The sequence below is a fragment of the Mytilus trossulus genome, chromosome 5, assembly GCF_036588685.1.
Source record: "Mytilus trossulus isolate FHL-02 chromosome 5, PNRI_Mtr1.1.1.hap1, whole genome shotgun sequence".
Taxonomy (NCBI): Eukaryota; Metazoa; Mollusca; class Bivalvia; order Mytilida; family Mytilidae; genus Mytilus; species Mytilus trossulus.
The window spans coordinates 55,475,559-55,496,175 of record NC_086377.1 but is presented as its reverse complement, the minus strand read 5'-3'; the positions used below and the strand labels follow the sequence as shown (position 1 = coordinate 55,496,175).

The window sequence follows — 20,617 nt, the reverse complement described above, 5'->3', positions numbered from 1 at the left end:
CCACAGCCAGACGAGTTTGTTTTTGATCAGACAAATACCATTTCAACAAACACGCATCCAGCAGAAGAATAACATCGAATTCTTCAACCTCTTCAAGCACATGCTCACATAAAGTTTTGTTAGATGAACTAACTAAACAATCAACAACCTTTAACAACTTACATAGAAAACATGCAGAAGGAAATTGTAAGACTGACTAGTCAGGTGACCTAACTACGGGGTCAAAACATAGATAACAGACTTCACATTTTTTAAATGACACGGTGGATATTTTAATTACGCGGCAATTTTCTTCTGCCGATACTGTTCTTTAGAAAGAAACATACTCACTTTGTGAAGTTTGGTGTACTTCGATCTCAAAAGAACGCGTCATTGACATCGTTGTAATAACCGATTTCCCGTCAGTGAATGCACCAATCTGTCCTGACTGTGTGTGATCAAGATACATAATTGTCCAAACTCGGGTAGACCATCACTTTCACCAAATTCAAGGGTGACTAGGGAATATAAATATGGTCACTTGGTCTTTTTTTTTTTGCCTATGTAGCCCAAATAATGAGTTATTGAATCCTTCGGTGGAGATACATTTTTTTGTAATACTGTAAATTCAGAAATTATTGCGTGCATTTTTTATTGCGATTTTGTCATTTTACGCTTGAATGCGATTTTAATTTTTACGATTTTGAGAAAAGTCATGCTTAATTCAGTTAAAATATTACAAAATGCGAGTTTTAATTATTGCGTTTACAACTCAGTCGCATTATTCGCAATAATAAAAACCTCGCAATAATTTCTGAATTTACAGTATGACAAATATGGCCGAAGGTTAAAAAATGTTTACAGGAACTCTGATACGTCATTGCAATTTTGATATTACAGAAGATAGAAGTGCCCAGTCTTTTGACAAAGAACTCAGGAGATGTTCACCAAAAATAACAGAGAAAAATGTTGAGGAACTTCTTAGATTGACATTCTAATATGACGTCACTATTACGCTTTAAACAAAGTTGTGTACTAATCAGCACAAAAAATATGTTTGACACATGAGCATAAACTGACTATTTCCATTCTTGTTGTTTTCATTTTTATCTTCATAAAGTTCATATAGTGTATCTGCTTACTTAAAATCTATTAGTTATTGGCATAAACCATTATATAAATGCCCTCTAGTAGTTTTTAAAACCTTATTTAATATGAAAATGGCTGCAACCGGTATCTTTGTTATGGCTGTTCTGTCCATTTAGCAAACCTCCCATGTAAATGCATATGTTTGACTCGTCGTCTGCTGTCAAAATGAATAGATACACAGTATCGCCGTTGAAAATTGGACTCGAAGTAGATTATAAAGGGGCATTTAATAAAATAACAGACCACTTCATGGAACAAAATGCTGTTAGGCAATACATAATACAATCTATGGATGATGGAGGAACAAAAAGGGTTTTTAGACACGAGATATGCGATGCCAGAGTTAGTTCAGTTTTCTCAAATTTGACAGAGGACACCATATTCAATTTTGAAAATATTGAACAGTCACAGTCAGATGAGGAACTGTCCAAGATTGATGAAGACTTTAACTGCTAACTGCATAAACCAAGAACCACCTGCCAAAAAGCCCATATTTAAGGAGCTGCCTAGAAAAGATTGATTGATTGTTGGTTGCTTTACGCCGCATTAGCACAAAAAGGCTATATCGCGGCGAGAGCTAATTCGAATATTTTTACAATTTAAAACATATTTTTAAAATAAGACAAAAAGTCCTTCAATATACTAAAATTTTTGACTTAATCAAATCAAGTTTTTACAAATAAAAATCAACAGAAAAATAACGTGATAAAAATTAAAATCGATTTAAATATAATAACATTTTTATATTCTTTAATAACTTCCAATTTCTTTTGAAATTGCACAATATTTTTAAAAGGAAAATAATTAAAGAAATACATATTATTGACACTGAAATTGAAATGCTTCTTACGAATATCAGCAAAGTCAATTTTGATTGATTGTTGGTTGCTTAACGTCCAGTGGCAAATGTTTCGTGCATAATTAGGACGATAACAAGTAAACAATAAACACAAAATGTAGGTCTTGTCATAATAGAGGTTATTTGGGATGATGGTGGGGGAAAACTGGACTGCCACTGGAAAATGAGGGTACATTGGATAGGAAAGGATAGTTTGCCTTACAACAGGCCACGGAATTAACTTCAATATTCTGCCCGGACGTGACTGCGAAATTAACACATCCCGCACAGCCAAAGGGACGCTCCACTTCGGCAAGCGTTTAACAGCTCGTCGGGAGAAGACTAAGTGACTATTTTTCTATTTTCAAAAAAAAAATGCAATGGAACAGTAGAAAAAAATGCTTTGCATCAAGTTTTCCCTTGAAAAATGTACACAATGGCCCAACTCTATTATTCATTGTATCTTTAGTTTTGATACAGTACAGTGGCAAAATTTTATGAATGATCTGTAACACTAAATACAATGGGAAAGAGATAATTTTGGATTGATTGATTGTTGGTTGCTTAACGTCCGGTGTTAAATATTTCATGCATATTCAGGAAGAAAACAAGTTCGCAATACATACAATAGGTAGGTTGATACAATGAATGTAGGAAAATAAGTCACAGGAAAATAAGTCACAGGAAAAAAAGTCACGGAAAAAAAGTCACAGGATAAAAAGTCACATAGAGTCTGCACATACATGTATTAACATATATAAAGATACATATTCTGTAATTTAGTGTTAAACAAACAACTCATTGCCATTAATAATAGCTTAGCATTTTAATACATATATGTCTAGGGTCTGTTGATATTGATGTGTGGCTTCTTGTGGCACCTCCCCCTTTGTAGACCTTGAATTTCCTGTCTTCGTAGGAAGCCATATCAACGAAATACAACTTATGCTCAATATTAGATAAAAGGACACAATCAGTTTTCCATGCTTGTTAAAAAGTCAATTTTGAAAAAAAGAACATTTTTTATTCCAAAACACTTTTATTAGTACAATGTATATAATAATTCCTTGATAGTTTTTAAAAATTAACCACTAACATTAATTAAATAAGTAATCCGATACAAATATATCATGACTTTTTTTCAATGCATTCAAAAACTCCAGTTTAGTTATTTATTGCATACATGTAAATAGTGACTTTTTCACCTGCTTTCCGACATATTTCTGACAAATAAGTTTACTTGAACAAATTGTGACTTTTCATCCTGTGACTTTTTTTCAGTTTACCGATACAATAGAGGCCATCTGGGATGATTGTCGGGGAAATTTTGACTGCCACCGGAATAGGAGGGTATATTGAATAGGGAGAGAAATTTTGCCTTGCAACATGCCACCTTGATACATCCCGCACAGCCAAACGGACGTCCCACTTCGTCAAGCGTTTTACTGCCGGTCGGGAGAAGACCAAGTGACCATATTAAATAAGTAATCCAGGTTTAATCCACCATTTTCTACATTTGAAAATGCCTGTACCAAGTCAGGAATATGACAGTTCTTGTCCATTCGTTTTTGATGCGTTTTGTTTTTTTATTTTGCCATGTGATTATGGACTTTCCAAATTGATTTTCCTCTGAGTTCAGTATTTTTGTGATTTTACTTTTTTCTTTAACCCAGTCACCCTTGGGGGCTGCCATTTTGGATGAAGGTCTGATAATTTTTTACGGTCACTCTAAAATGAGAGTAGTAGTATATTAGACAGGGGCAGAAGACATTTTGCTTTTCACGGGTCAGCTACTACAGACCCCAAGAGATGGAGTTTATATCAAATGAGTTCATATCTAGGTAATCGCATACGCAATTCGAGCGTGAACTTAAACAGAGCAAATCTACGCACCTAGCTGTAATGACTGAGACGTGACTGATGTGGATTGTGATTGATAATCTAAATTGTAAAAGTTTTTTAACTTTTAGCTGTGTTGGAACTTATGTCACCAGACTTCTTCTGTATGTATTATACTTCCAAAAAAGAACACCAAGATTTGTTTGTAGCACTACACTATGTACACAAGGCAATAAGTAACAAATGTTTTTTCAGTACGTCACACAGGTAAATGGAAAAATTTTGCCGTTCACAGTATTATGAGAATAATTATTCACCTTGTACACTGGTATTTAAGTAATCTTTAATGCAAAAAACATGAAACCCTGACGGGTTAAAATGCAAACATAGTACATTGTATACATAAGTGACAAGAAACATAACTATACATGTTAAATGTTTTTGTAAAGTGAAGTTGATATTAATAACATATGTATATAATAATGACTAATGTGGACCTTATTTTCGCAATTCCATAGATTGCTTTATATAGTCTACAGCACTAGACAAAATATCTTTATTGGGATCTAGAATAGTTTTAAGTGTAGAGTTTGAGTCAAGCTGGTTAAAATGAGAGGTTATCATTCGCAGCAATTGAAGAATATAGAAAACAATTGCATCATCCTCTACTGTATTCTCTAAGTATTGACGTCGAACAGAACATCGTCTGAAAATGAACTAGCACCTTAGTGATGGTAGCCTCGGAAGGTGAGATAGCAACAAGCGCCTTAGGAATGGGTATAGATACGATTGGCTTTTGCAATGTCATATTTTATGGTGCACCAAAAACTATGGTTGATCTTATTCAAAAACTTGGTCGTGGTGGAAAGAAGTTGCAATGAAGGTGTGAGAAATTTGTGCCAAGCAAAGGAATGTATTAGACTTGAGTTAACTATATATTTTGTGCTAGTCAATGATGAGCTTCTTGAACAAGGTAACCATGTGGACAGCACAAAACCTTTGTGTCAGTGTTGCAGTAACTGTCGGTTTAATTGCACTTGTGGTTGTTGTGTAGACTTTGAATTCTATAATATACACATATCACCTGAAAACAATTTTGAATCGGGTCCAATTGCCAGACAATTCAATGACCAGAAATTAAAATTTTGAAGGACAATGTCATTGACTTCAATCATTATTTCTGTGAAGAAGACCTCAACCGTCAGCTGTCAATTGACAGCGAAACATTGACTTTATAGTAGAGAATGTTTCTTATGTATTCTGTGAAGATGATATCATTCCACTAGGACTTTAAGACCAGGACCTTGCAACAGAAATTCTCGAATTAATTGAGGAAGTTGATGTGCAGTTGTGATAAATGTTAAATTGAGCATTATGATATATTTAATTTGATTAAGTAGATATAGGAAGATGTGATGTGAGTGCCAATGAGACAGCTCTACATCCAAATAACAATGGTAAACAAGAAACAAAACACGAAGACGCGAGAACACACAAAACAAGTACTGAACTATCACAAGTCCTGCTTAAAAAGGATCTATTATTTCCGAGGCTCACTAACTTCAACGACAAACCAGAAATGTATGCAGTTTGAAAGTCAAGCTTCACAAGTGTAATGAACGAGTTTGTAGTAACCGATTACGAACAATTAGAACTATTGGTGAAATGGCTTGGTCACGAATCCAGCAACTACGCAATTAGTATAAGAGCATCTAACATCATCAATCCTTCGAAAGGTTTAACGAAATTATGGCCATGACTAGACGGGAGATACGGTTCACCAGAGAAAATTGAAAGCTCTCTCAAGACACGATTTTCATCATTTCCGAAACTTTCTAACAAGGACAATGTAAAACTGTACGAGTTGGCAGATCTATTATCCGAAATTCTTTACGTATAATCACAACCTGCATACAGTACGCTGTTTTTATTCTTCCGTTGGCGTTCAACCTATTTATTTATTTTTTTCCTCTTTGATCTTATAAATTTTGGCCAAATCTCACAAATTTGCTTTATGAAAAGTTGACATAACTGCTATATATGTGTCAATGAAAACTATATGGCAATTGTGTCCCTCAGAGCATTCTGCTCTTTAACCGCTTGGAAAACATACAATTTCAAGGATTAATGACAACCGCTTGTTCTTTTAACTATTGCGTTATGTGCTAACTCAGTTAAAATTTCTAACATGTTCTGGCTGTTTGGTAGATTTACTATCAAAAGTTTCCCAAAATGTCAAACAGGTCGCCTGTATCAAACTAAATCAGGGTCACCCATGCACGATTCAAGACCTCCTTATCTGTTGGATGTTAAACATATTATTAGGGAGAACGGACCCGATACCGAAATTACAGGAATAAGGGTGATGAAAGGAGATAGGTTATCTTCACGGGAGATATTAAATAAATATTTTGCTATGACATAAGCGGCTTGTTTTCGGCGCCAAGGACAGCCAAAATGCAGGGGGAATCATGAATTGTAAACAAATAAGCTACATAAGGTGAGATTTTGACACAAACTGCAGAGCATTTATCTGATACGAATGATTAAAAAAAGCACACAAGACTGTCATTGAAAAATTCGCAGTCTACAACTCAATATTGTAACGATAAAAATGCATCTATTTTTCTTTCGAAGGTCAGGGTCACCATTTGGGATTCCCCCTGTTGTATATTTGTAAACATTGCAGACGATAAATAGCCTTTTGATTACAATGTTTCTAGAAAATATCGAAATGAAAAGACCGTTTTAAAAGCATTATTACAGTAATTTTAAAACATTTTAAACATATATTACATTATGGTCCCTTAATTACAGTTTCCTGACCACCGGGAACTCCACGGAAATAGGCAGTGTCCCTCATACAATTTATAATGTTTTCCTCTGCTTGGGAAGGTTGGGTGGGAGGAGGACCACCACCAGTTTGTGTTCTTTCCTTCTGCACTGTAGTAATTTTTTGCTTGGCCTCACGGGTCAGGTTTTTCCAACGGTTTCGAACCTCTGTCTCTGTTCTGAGATACACCCTCAATGCATTAACTTTAGATGTAATTTCCTGCCACATTTCCTGTTTCTTGGCATTAGTAACCTCTGGGGGATGGGTTGTAACCTGCTCACTTATCAAATTGCTCTCAATTGCTGTGAAGTTCAGTTTTCTTTTTCTTGTAGTTTTTGAAGACACATTTGCAGCCATGTTGATTAATAAAGGAAGTTTATTTTCACAAAGAATTGTGGGAATTCAATTTTTTAATCACATCGTTAAATTTTAACGCTGCGTTAACTAACATAGTCGTTAACATTTTTTGAACAACAATATTTAACGCATTGATTAGTTAGCGACAATATTGTTATGATACCTGGTAAATATATATATATGGTTCAATTAAATTCAATGTGTATCCAAAATACTACTTGATTATGTTTTTGTTTTGTTTGTATATTTTATATGCATTTATATAATAATTAAATACAACACGTGAATGAAATTCAAACAAAATTGAACTTGTGAACCGCACCTGCGGATTTAATAAATCAAATAACAATTACCAAAGCTAATGCACATATATATATATATATATATATGTTGATACTGCACGTAACACTAATTGTCAAACTTTCTATAAAATACCTTTCTACATATTTTACAAACTCCTGGTATTGTTGTTTTAGGTCTGGGACATTATGAGATAAATATGGTGAAAGTGCAAATGAAATTGCTATGGGACATTGCTATGTTTGATCTTGCTAAGATGCTAGGTTTTCACAGCCCAAAAGGCCTTGCAGAGCTTTCAGAATGCTGGAGGTAATAACATTAATATATAATAAGATTTGTTGTAAATGAAAATCATTCGTTTATGATTGAAAATAATAGTCATTAAAATTGTATTTAACAATAATAGTCCAAATATCACAGAAGCCCCACTCCACTGTTTAAAAAAGCTTTAAGTTGATAAAACCTCAATCAAACTAAAAACGATCAAAACTTATAAACACCTTAACCCGAAGCTCAGACGGAAGAACGAAAAGACGGGCCAACTAGTGGACAACTGTTATATCATAAGTCCCCTAAGTGTGGCATAAAAATGAAATCTATGCAAGTTAGAGTCCAAATTTCAATTTCTTATTACTACATACAAATAACGTCTTTTCATTTGATCTATTATATATATTTTTTTATATTTCTTTAAACCATCACAAAAGCTGGCAGAGTCTAACGATTTTTATGCCAAATCACCACCTTCTCCTTTTGATTGATTGATTGATTGATTGTTGGTTGCTTTACGCCGCATTAGCACAAAAAGGCTATTCCATGGCACAATAACTGCTTGTCCCTTACTGCCGTCATGAAGCGAAGACAAATTCAAACCCTAGCTTAACCGGGTACTTCTCCTTTTTGAATGGTGCCACTTCTAGTAACTATAAGTTTATGTCAGAAGTAGTTTTCATTTACTGCTTGGCACTATGTATTTAGAGCTGGAATCAGGCGTAACAACTCTACTGCAATTCAAGCAGGAAAAGTTTTCGCCATTATTCTTTGGTTTGAATATGCCTTTTTACATGAAGACATTTATCAGAGATTTATTTGTAAGAGTACAATGTCCACCAGAAGTCTTGGCGTTCATTGAAGCAAACGAATCGTACAGTACTAGTGGTCATGATTCAAAAGGAGAATATGATTTATTTAATAATGTTCCATTTACAAATATTGTTGCTTTTTTAAAAGAAATTGGAATTTATTATAGAATATAAAATTGTTATATTTAAATTGATTGTATTTTTTATCACGTTATTTTACTGTTGATTTTTATTTGTATATACTCAATTTGCTTTAGTCAAAAATTTTAGTATATTGAAGGACCTTTCGTCTTATTTTAAAAATATGCTTTAAATTGTAAAAATATTCGAATTAGCTCTCGCCGCGATATAGCCTTTTTGTGCTAATGCGGCGTAAAGCAACCAACAATCAATCAATCAATCAAAAGGAGAAGGTGGTGATTTTGTGCTGGAGAACATAAACCGAAAAAGCAAGATGTGGAAGCCATCTGGCCTACCTGATAAGAAAAAATGGCTTGAAGTTTGTCGCAATATAGATAGACTAGATGAGGTGAGCTTTAAATAATTTATTTTATCAAAATTCACAATGTTTTCGACAATGAAATTTTATTTTGCTTAAAGACGATTTTGTTTTGGAGCCTATGCCCCTACACATAGCATGCACCCAAAAATTGCAGTTTTTAAAGGAGCAGCCAACCCAGAGCCTCCGTTGATCACTTTGGTCCTCCCAACAAACTCGGCAGCTGCTGGGGTCAACAGTCAGCTGCTCCTTTTAAAAACTCTCCTGAGGAAATTTCTACACTCATCATGGCTGGTTGGTGTCTCGGGGACAATAGGGTAGATGATGTCGAGGTGCTGGTACCTGGCTGTGTAGTGGTAAGGAAATAAGAACATTCGAAAATTGAATGATATAAAATTAAATAAATGTGGAAAATGATTGAATGAGATATATATTGAACACAGATATTAATACAAATACAGATAGATAAAATAATTTGTAAATACAGAAACAAACACTTTTTTTAACTAAAACAATACAGCATAACTTTGGAAAATAATTCTATCATGCGCCATGCACCTCTTTTAGTGCGTTTATATTACATGTTGCAGACAATTCTATAGTTATTAACGCTCTTTGCACGTTAAGAACCCTTGCAACAACATTTTGAGGGGTCCGTAGGTGGCCTGTTGCAAGGCAAAATTTCTGTCTCTATCCAATATACCCTCATTTTCCAGTGGCAGTCCAAATTTCCCCGACCATCATCCTTTATTATAACAACCTACCTATTGTATTTATTGTTAACTTGTTCTCGTCCTGAATATGCATGAAATATTTGCCACTGGACGTTAAGCAACCAACAATCAATCAATCAATATAGTTATTAAAGTAAATACCTCATTCACCTTTACTGATGGTGCTTCTGGTGGCTCCATTATGATTTCATGGTTACTCTTAAATCTAAATGAGGCTCCATTGGTCCTGGTGACGGAGAGTGCAAAAGTGGTTGATGTTGCCACTTCTAGTTCTAAAGCCTATTAAAAAAAAACTTGCATTACAAAATAGTTCCAAATCTAATTGAATTTTTAGTAGGTTAAGCTCTGACTATGAATAAATTATTTGTAAGATATATTTGCATTGTTTTCTAATGTCAAATTTAGTCAAATGTTGAAACATTATCAATTAAGGTCGAATCTGAATGAATATCCAAAAAGTAGTATTATTTACTGAAAAAATATTATTAAGGAAATGGTGCAATTTTTAAATAAAGCTGTGGTTGTTTCAACTTTACTTCTAATACATTTGCCATTACATATTTTAAAATTGTCTTGACAAAATTACCGATTTAAGGTAACATGAAGTACAGTTATCAAAAAAGTTGTCAAATTTACATTTAAATGTTAAAAATATCTCAATATTGGATAAAAAGGAATGAATATCCAAAAAGTAATGAAAAATACTGAAAAAATTATCCCGAGGAATTGTTGCAATGTTTAATTCAAACTGAGGTGTTTCAATTTTACTTCTTCCCCAAGGGTGACTGGGGAATAGAAATATGATCACTTGGTCTTCTCCCGACCGGCAGTAAAACGCTTGTCGAAGTGGGGCGTCCGTTTGGCTGTGCGGGATGTATTAAGTTCGCAGTCACGTCCGGTCAGAAGGGAGACGTTAAATCCGATGTCTCGTGTAAGGAGAGTGCCACGCTCTTTGCACGTTAAGAACCCTTGCGACAACTCTTTGAGGGGTCCGTAGGTGACCTGTTGCAAGGCAAAATTTCGGTCTCTATCCAATATATCCTCATTTTCCAGTGGCAGTCCAAATTTCCCCGACCATCATCCCGAATGGCCTCTATTAGGACCAGACCTACCTATTGTATTTATTGTTAACTTGTTCTCGTCCTGAATATGCATGAAATATTTGCCACTGGACGTTAAGCAACCATCAATCAATCAATCAATTTTACTTCTGATACATTTTCCAATACATAGTAGAAAATTATTTTGATCAAATGACCGATTTAAGGTAACATCATATACAATTACCCTAAAAAATGTCAAATTTACAGTAAAATGTTGAAAAATTATCAATAAAGGTCAAAACAGAATGATTATACAAAAAGTAGTAAAATTTACTGAAAGAATATTATTGAGAATATGGTGCAATTTTTAAAAAAAGCTGTGGTTGTTTCAATTTTGCTTCTAATACATTTGCCAATACATATTAGAAAATTGTGTTAGGTAACATGAAATACAGTTATCAAAAAAGTTGTCAAATTTACATTAAAATGTTAAAAAAATATCTCGATATTGGTGAAAAGGGAATAAATATCCAAAAAGTAGTGAAATTTACTGAAAAAAGTTTACCGAGGAAATTTAGCAATTTTTAAATAAAGCTGTGGTGTTTCAATTTTACTTCTTATACATTTTTCAAAACATAGTAGAAAATTATCTTGATCAAATGACAGATTTAAGGTAACATCATATACAATTATCGAAAAAAAAATGTCAAATTTACAGTAAAACGGAAACATTATCAATAAAGGTCAAATCTGAATGAATATCCAAAAAGTAGTAAAATTTACTGAAAAAATATTATTGAGAAAATGGTGCAATTTTTAAATAAAGCTGTGGTTGTTTCAATTCTGCTTCTAGTACATTTGCCAATACAATATTAGAAGTTTGTCTTGATAAAAAGTAAAATCACAAAAATACCGAACTCAGAAGAAAATCAATTTGGAAAGTCCATAATCACATGGCAAAATCAAAAAAAAAAACGCATCAAAAACGAATGGACAAGAACTGTCATATTCCTGACTTGGTACAGGCATTTTCAAATGTAGAAAATGGTGGATTAAACCTGGTTCTATAGCGCTAACCCTCTCACTTTAATAACAGTCTCATCAAATTCCGTTACATTTACATGATGCGTTAAATAAACAGTCACAATCAATATTAAATAGTCAAAATATGGGAACATCAGTCATCATCGTATAACAATTTAACAGGACACAACAATATCTACTATCTACGAACACATGGATTGATTCGAGTGTCTGACGTCAGGAAAATTATATACGTCACATACATTTGTCGTTCAATGTGCATACAATAGTTATCAAAAGTACCTGGATTATAAACAATTTTAAATTTTACATAGGCAATGAGCGCAGACTGGGTTAAAAAATCAAAAGTATGTAAGAATAAATTACAGAAATCAAACTAGTCCAAAAGTTATACATAGAATTTATGAGAATCCAAAACTTTTAAAAGGAACAATTTAACAGGACACAACCTATCCACGAACACATGGATCTACTTGAGTGTCCGACGTCAGAAAAATGATATACGTCACATAAATTTGTCGTTCAATGTGCATACAAACAATTTAAAAATTTACATAGGCAATGTACGCATACAGGGTTAAAAAATCAAAAGTATGTAAGAATAAATTACAGAAATAGACCGAGATTCAAACTTGTCCAAAAATTATACATAGAATATATGAGAATCCAAAACTTTTTAAAGGGAACAATTTAACAGGACACAATAACATCTGTCTAAGAACACATGGATTGGTTAGAAAAATTATATACGTCACATAAATTTGTTGTTCAATGTGCATACAAACAATTTTAAAATTTTTTCATAGGCAATGTACGCATACAGAGTTAAAAAATCAAAAGTATGTAAGAATAAATTACAGAAATAGACCGAGATTCAAACTAGTTCAAAAGTTATACATAGAATTTATGGGAATCCAAAAATTGTCAATTCCACTACGCCATTGATTGATTTTGACGTTTGTGGTTCAACGTATATAGTAATTCATAATAGAAATATATCATAATGACATATTATAGACAAATATCATACTGACGGGATCTTTTAAAGTACAGAGTCACGTTATAAATGATAAAATGACCGTTTAAAGGTTACATGAAATACAGTTATCAAAAAAATACCTCAATATTGGAATTAAAGGAATGAATATCTATAAAGTAGTGAAATTTAATGATTACATCTTAATGAGAAAATGGTGCAATTCTTAAATAAAGCTGTGGTTGTTTCAATTTTGCTTCAAATACATTTGCCAATTCATATCAGAAAATTGTGTTGATAAAATGACTGATTTAAGGTAACATGAAATACAGTTATTTTGTCCATTGGTTTATGAGTTTTGAACAGCGGTTTAGTACTGTTGCTTTTATTTATGTACCAAAAAAGAGTGAAAAACAAATAAATGTAACTAATCATCAAAGGCAAACACTGGGTTACATGCTCATAACATTGGACAGGCACATACATGAACAGGGTTAAAGATGTTCAGCGAGATCACAACGTTCCCCCTAAACTGGGACAGTATGAAATAAGAACTCGTCAGATAAATGAAAATAGAAATACCTCTTTTCCAACACAGAGTGGAATTGGCCTGGTTCTTGTATTATCACGACATAAAAAAGACACCAAGTATATATTGATCTTAGAGCACTAGCAGTTACTGACAGCTAGTACAAAGCCGTTAACAACAATGAACAAAGGATAAACAATAATGTAACTCAAACTTAATTAAGTTTGCTTCAACAAACTGATATGAAAATTGTGCCAAATGCTTATAACAACAAAACACCTATAAATTTTTGGGGCTTCATTTTTACCATTCTATGGTTATGCCCCTTTAAAAATGGAAAAACCAATGTTTTTTTGGTTTCCTTTCGCCAAATATTATGCAACTTATACTCAGTTTTTATTCCCACAAAATAAATTTATACTTTTGTCAGAATATAAATTCATGACCTGCAGCACAAAGTGCTAAATAGGTCAATGAAATTGTTGCGTCTGTCTTCCTACGAAAGTGAGGAACAAAGCCTTCTATAGTTTCGATTTTTTTCCATCAACTGTCTGCATCTACCCAGAGTGACAATTTAAGCCAGATATCAATATGGAGTGATGAGATGGACACTAAACTCTCCCATTATTTTTTTTATCAAACTGTGATCACCATATCTTATCCAAGATTTTTAGATACTGTTCAAAGGGGAATAATCTTATATGCTTAGTGATTATCTCCCAAATTTACTTTTTTCCATGTGAATGCGTTAACTATTCAGTGTGATATTGTGTTGTATTTCATTTTTTGTAGTATTTAATTGTCTTAACAAAAAAAAAATGTAGTCATTGTATAAAATATCAATTTAAATACTGTATTTCCGTTTTTATACTATTTCAATAGCTGTCTTAAAACCCGTATTGTATTTTATTGTATTTTTCTATTTCTGACTAAATGTCTTACAGATAACAAATCCTGCTTGACATGCCAATGTTCAATTACTATTGGATTCAGGTGTTCAAATCCCCCTCAGGTGTTAATGCTAAAAACCTTATGTTTTTTTAACTTTCTGTATCCTTTCCCTTGTTAGCTGGTCACCACCCAGAACAGATCCACGTTTTGGCAACATATCAGTATTTCCTACAACATTGATTGTGTTATGTATTATGATGTACTACGTTAATTTATGATATTACCACAGTATAATACATATAAACCAATAAAATTATTATCACTACCTTAATTTGAAATGTTTGTTTTGCCACATGCTAATCGAAATGATTTGCCAAATATCTTGCATTTTGGTGGTGTACAAAGAAGAAAAATTGAAATGTCATTCTAAATGGTTAAATCAATTGTCAGACAGAAACACAAAGTTCAATAGGAAGACACACCAAAAGGGACATCAGTACATCAAGGAAAAGATCGGGCCATCAGTCTTCTCGTTTTAATTGTTTCATTGTTGTAATATTTTGGTCTTGTGTGGCTCATTATGCGATATAGCTTTAACTCATTATCTTGATTTTGGAAGGCCGTGTAGTGATATATTGTTGTTATTTTCCATTTCATTTCCACTCTTGTGGAGGGTTGTTCTAAAATTTTTATAATACAGAAAAAGCCAAATACTTGGTGTCCCGCTGTATCGAGGATGTCACAGTACTAGTTAATCGTCCTTTCTATTTTGATAGAATCTTGTTAACTGATTTTTTTGAAATATGAAACATAAACAATTACATTTTAGTGCATGCTTAAGCAATTGTAAAATTTAATTTTTAATATTAAATATACCAGTGGATGTCCTTGTTACCATTGTCTTGCCTTTGGTGATTTGTCTTAATGTACATATCTTAGTTATCACCTGTTATCTTCATTCTGGGGTTTATCTTTAATTTTTCTACCAAAAGGTTCTTTGATGTTTCTCCAGCTGTTTCCAAGATACGCAACTTACTTGTGCAAGACAATAATAGTCCCATCTGGTTTAATATTCTGATGAACTTATATAAAAATATAAAACTTTGTTAAGTACATATAACATAATTTTAATCCACTACAATTTCACTTTGTTAATAAAAAAAAATATTTGGCACTTTTATTCATTAAATGAATCAGAAATCACCAGTTGATTATAAGAAATTATTGGAGGCACAACAGGGTGGCAAAATCCTGAGAGGGTGTTCGATGATTTGTCACATTGCTCTTGGTCAACCAAATTAACTCATTAGTGTACAAATTATCTGATTGTAATATAAGAGTTGCACTATACAGATATATACAATCAAGTACAATGTCGGCAATTGCCTGTGCCGTTTTTTGTGGCACATTAAAATTTCTATAACAAGGCATTTTCCTTAAGTCTGCCATCGACTAATTGGGTAAGTGGCTGGAATTGGTTTTCCAGTTCTTTTTGTTTCAGGACGGGCCACAGCTGCAATTCAGCTAGAGCAAGTAACCTCATTTTTAGATAAGATTTTTATACTCTCTCTTCCCACGGGAAAAACAGAATGTCTATTTGTTTCATAAATAGTAAATTCGTTCCTGTGGTCTGTTTCGTGATTTGTCTTAATTATCTGTACAAGAATAAGCTCTGATTTGATGACGAATCTTTTATGTCCAACACTTAGGCTTTCACTTCTTCTGTGAACCTGTTTTGCTTCCTTGTCAAAATTGAAACTGTACATTTTATTTATCATTCTTTTTGTTACATCTTTAAACTATCTAAGAATTTTTTCTAGGTCCCCATTTTGGATTTTCTTCTTTCAATTCAGTAACTCTTTTAATGTCCGGTAATTGTGCCCAAAATACTTCTGCAGTTTATGTCTTTCCATAGCAGTTTTGACATTTTCTAGAGTCTTAACGGAACGCGACATATTCAATTGTGTCCCAAAACTTGAAATCGACATACTAACGGTAAAAGACGTGAGTCGTTCTTTAGTTTTTAAAACAGTAGCAATGTTTATATGAATAACAGTTATTGGCACAACTTTTTGGAATTTTGGATCCTCAATGCTCTTCAACTTCGTGCTTGTTTGGATTTATAAATATTTTGATTTGAGCGTCACTGATGATCTTTTATATCTAGGCGTTATGTATTCAGGTTTAGTTTTCTGTAATTAGTTAATACTTTAGTTTCTTTGTGTATATCTCTTTCATATTCATTTGATAAAATTTACTGTTTGCAATAGCATGAACTGTTCTATATAATAAGAATGTTCTTATCCCGGGCATAAAAACAATGCCGTATTTTGCGAAACCTTTTCAACTTTTGATCTTCAGTGCTGTACAACTTTGTACTTTTTTCACTTTCGATCTTTTATATCTGGGCGTCACTGGTGAGTCGTGTGTGGACAAGGCGCGTTTTTGGCGTATTGAATTTTAAACCTGATGCTTTTTGTTATCTATTAATCATGTTTTTCTGTGTCTAATATGTTCTCCTATTTATTGTATTGTAGTCCTGTAATATTATGTTGTCATTTCAATGTTATATTTAACTTTGCCATTAAAGTGCGAGGTTTGGCATGCCTTAAAACCATGTTCAACCCACCACTTTTATTCCCCTTTAAAAGTGTCCTGTACCAAGTCAGGAATATGGTCATTGTTATAATATTGTTCGTTTCTCTTTGTGTTGCATTTTAACGTTGAGTCGTTTGTGTTTTCTCTTATTTTTGAGATATTGAGATAAGACGTGGCACGGTACTTGTCTATCCCAAATTCATGTATTTGGTTTTCATGTTACATTTGTTATTCTCGTGGTGTTTTTTCTGATGATTGGTCTGTTTCTGTGTGTGTTGCGTTTCGGTGTTGTGTCGTTGCTCTCCTCTTATATTTAATGCGTTTCGCTCGGTTTTGGTTTGTTACCCCGATTTTGTTTTTTGTCCATGGATTTATGAGTTTTGAACAGCGGTATACTACTGTTGCCTTTATGAGTCATATATGTAGACGAAACCCGCGTCAGGCGTGTTAAATTATAATCCTGGTAACTATATGACACGTTTGGGAGGAACGGACACGTTAAGAAGTGTTACATTTATATATGTCATTTTTTTCGTTGGTTTTATAAAAAAATGTCTGACTACGAGTGATAGATAGATGTAATCTATAATATCTGACAGAGTTACCTATTGAGCAAATATGGTCATTGGCCTTTTTATGGCTATGATTAAAACTTCTTAAAACACTGAATACTGGTATTTCAGCGACATCTGCAGGTGTTGGCGGTTTATCATCTAGATGCCCGGGAAGAATTCGATCAACAGCCGCATATACTTGCACCATAGTTTCATAATCTTCCCTTTTCTCTGCTGTTTTGCTTTAGAAGCAAATGTTTGTTAACATTGTCGAAGACTAAAGCTGTGTAAATATATTTCATTTTCTGGAACTTCTTGCTATAAAATAACATAAAAGTGGCTATTTAAATCATATTTGGCTCAATAAATATTGCAATCAATTATTGTATGAATATAATTGAAAATTATTACTCATATAATATATACTGCAATCTAAAGCTCTTGCAAAATAAAATAATTAAGGTAAATCGATCCAAGTATTACTAAAGTTATAAAATATTCAATTTTGGTCCCTTTTCAAGTAATGGTAGGGGCATTTCATCAAACAAAAACCTACCTCTTCTTATAAGTGACCATGTAATAAAATTTCATTCAAATAATACAAGTTAATAACTCAAGTATAATATATTCTCTATTTGCGCCATATGTCCGTTTGTTCTATAGTATTAGCCATGTTATCTGAGAACAGTTTTATCAAATTAGACTGTTTAATACATCCATTAAAACCCACAGCCAAAAGACCTTAATCACGGGGTTTCTTAAGATCAGATGAAACTGTCTCAGCCACACTGTATGTTTTATTTCAGAAAGCCTGCGTATTGTCTGTTATCCAGAAATTAAGTAATTTTCAAACAGAAATGATTAAATATTATCTAAGGTGCCAAAATTATTAGCATCTGCAGCTTAATGTATTAATTCATGAGCATTATACACCAGTTGATTATTCACATATATTTCTCCAAAATGTGTCACAAATGGTTCCATTCGGTCATCAGAATAATCACTATACATCCAATATAGACAGAATATTGTTAAACAGTTTCAATAAAGTTGCTGTTCCTTTTCATCTAACGTTGCTTTACTTAAAGATAATTGGAGATAATTTCATGGTCATTCTGATTCTTGTTCACTTGGTGAATTCGTTAGCTGATCTATGAATTTCTTCCACTTATTCATTCTTTCGTCTGAGAATTTGACCAGTTTGTAGTCTCTCTCTAACAAATATATAAATAGACATAACTATTGCAATAACAGAATTTTTAATGAATCTTCTCCTTTATTTAAAACATCCCTCACTAATACATCCTGACTACAAGTAAGCTCTGGGTATTTCGTAGTCCAAATAATTATGACGTCTTGAAAGGCTATTATAATTTTTTTCTTTGACGCCTTACTTCGACAAGGCGTCAAAGAAAAAAAATATAATAGCCTTTCAAGACGTCATAATTATTTGGACTAGGTATTTCGGACAAACCCTTTAACCACATTGTGCAATTTCTATCAAACTAGATTGTTTTTGCTTCTTTAATGCATAATATTTTAAAGCATCGTTCTCATGATAGATTCCGTAAGTCATAGCTTTTGTGATTATCGGACCAGTTTTATGCATTATTCCTTATGTGTTAAAACTCTGAAGATAAACGAACTATTTAGAATATATGAAGTGTTTCTTCATTTATTTTTTCTGATGAATGAAATGAATATTGTGTATAAGTATATGTATTTATTGAAGAAATGGATATTTCATGAAAATTCTTCCTTCTACGTGCCGAAAAGTTCACATGGATTGGTAACAATGTGTTTCTGCATTTTCAATATATGCTTTTGGTTTCGTTAGATCAGTTTTTTGTTGAATCTTTAATCATACACTCTCGGGAAGTAACATCATTTGAGGCTGAACGTCTTACTACATTTAATTCGCCACTATAGGCACCTTTCCGCAGTATACAAGCGTCCATCATTCCAAAATGTAGACTTGTCGGAAAAACGCCAACCCAAAACTTTGACACATCTTGAAAAGATATGATCTCTTTTTAAAGTCAAATACATTTTGGAAATAAGCATCTCTTTTGTTTTAAAAACATCAATTTTGTAAGAAAAAAAAAGATCACCTACACCAAAATGAAAAGAAGACGTGCCATCCCCATGACTAAACTTTAATTGTCTTGTGCAGCGCAAAACCTCTCATCGACGGTTGTAGATGTGCAGCTGTATAATCCTCTGTTCCTTTCTTTCTCAAAAACACAGGATCATTTACTTTCACACATGACTTTCAAATATTGGTATTTGTCTCTTTGTCTCATGACAGCTTTCGCTTTAAAAAAGATCGTGTTCAATTATATTCAGTGAAAACACGACAGACACACGGGTACATCAGCATAACGCAAGAAAAGGAAACAATCATCATCATTGATAAATGAAAACTTAGACGGGTTTCGTCGTGAAATCAGTATTTATAAGTACACTATGGAGTTTATCGTGTGGTACCGAACAATCGAAAACATGGAAAGACGTTTACATGTTACTTATGTAATGTATTTTTAAATAAATTTGTATTTATCATCACGAGAATCAACTTCTTCCTTTTCTCGACCACTGCTTTGTTTAACATTGAGGGGTCGGCAAAGTTTCTGAAAAGCCGTCTAAGTTGCCTTTATTTGCGTATATTCATTGTTGCTTTAAGCTACAATAATAAACACGAAAAATAATCACTTATAAGTTCATGTACACACTGTATGAAGATGATAGAATATACATCAAACCAAACATAATGACAGGTTTGAAAGAAAAAGTTTATAGTTGCATATATTACAGATAATAAATAAGGATATTTTTTATAAACAGGATCACTTTGTATCATCGCTAGCCGTGTATTTTCGGTGATGCACGTACATTTTGACCGGATCCTCTTTAATTCAATAAATGTTTTGTGATGTGATTTAGATTTCCGGAACTCTGGCCATGACACAAAGGACCACGAAAAAAAAATAATGTTTTGCAGCCACCTAGATATGCTATTGAATTATGACATTCTAAAACGTCTAAATCGTATAGATGTATCGGCTAAAAAAAAACTATGTACTACATCATAGTTGTGCTTGTAGAATATAGAATTTCTTGAAAAATTTCCATTTGTGATAAGTTCATTTAATTTAATTCAAAGTGTATTTACTTGTGTGATGTTTATTACAAGAAACGGCGGATACAAAATCCTCATTGAGATTCCTAAACACAACTATTTTAGAGATACGAAAAGTGATTCAATTTTTATCAATAATGGTAATCAAAATATATAACACGTGGTTAATTTCCTTATATGGTCACAGGATAAACATTTCCTCCTAATAAGGTATGTAAAAATATCACATGCAT

At 33.0% G+C, this 20,617-nt stretch overlaps 1 protein-coding gene and 1 pseudogene across 1 annotated transcript; one reads left to right on the top strand and one right to left on the bottom strand.

Moving 5' to 3' along the window:
- Positions 1–6,602: 6,602 nt before the first annotated feature.
- LOC134718097 (myb-related transcription factor, partner of profilin-like) lies at positions 6,603–6,995 on the bottom strand. The gene has a single exon (XM_063580590.1). The coding sequence runs from the start codon at positions 6,993–6,995 to the stop codon at positions 6,603–6,605; it is 393 nt and encodes a 130-aa protein (XP_063436660.1).
- Positions 6,994–8,921, top strand: LOC134718096 (uncharacterized; annotated as a pseudogene).
- The last annotated feature ends 11,696 nt before the right edge of the window (positions 8,922–20,617 follow it).

Excerpts from the sequence above, each read along its gene's own strand:
- LOC134718097 (XM_063580590.1), bottom strand. The coding sequence starts at position 6,995 with ATGGCTGCAAATGTGTCTTCAAAAACTACAAGAAAAAGAAAACTGAAC.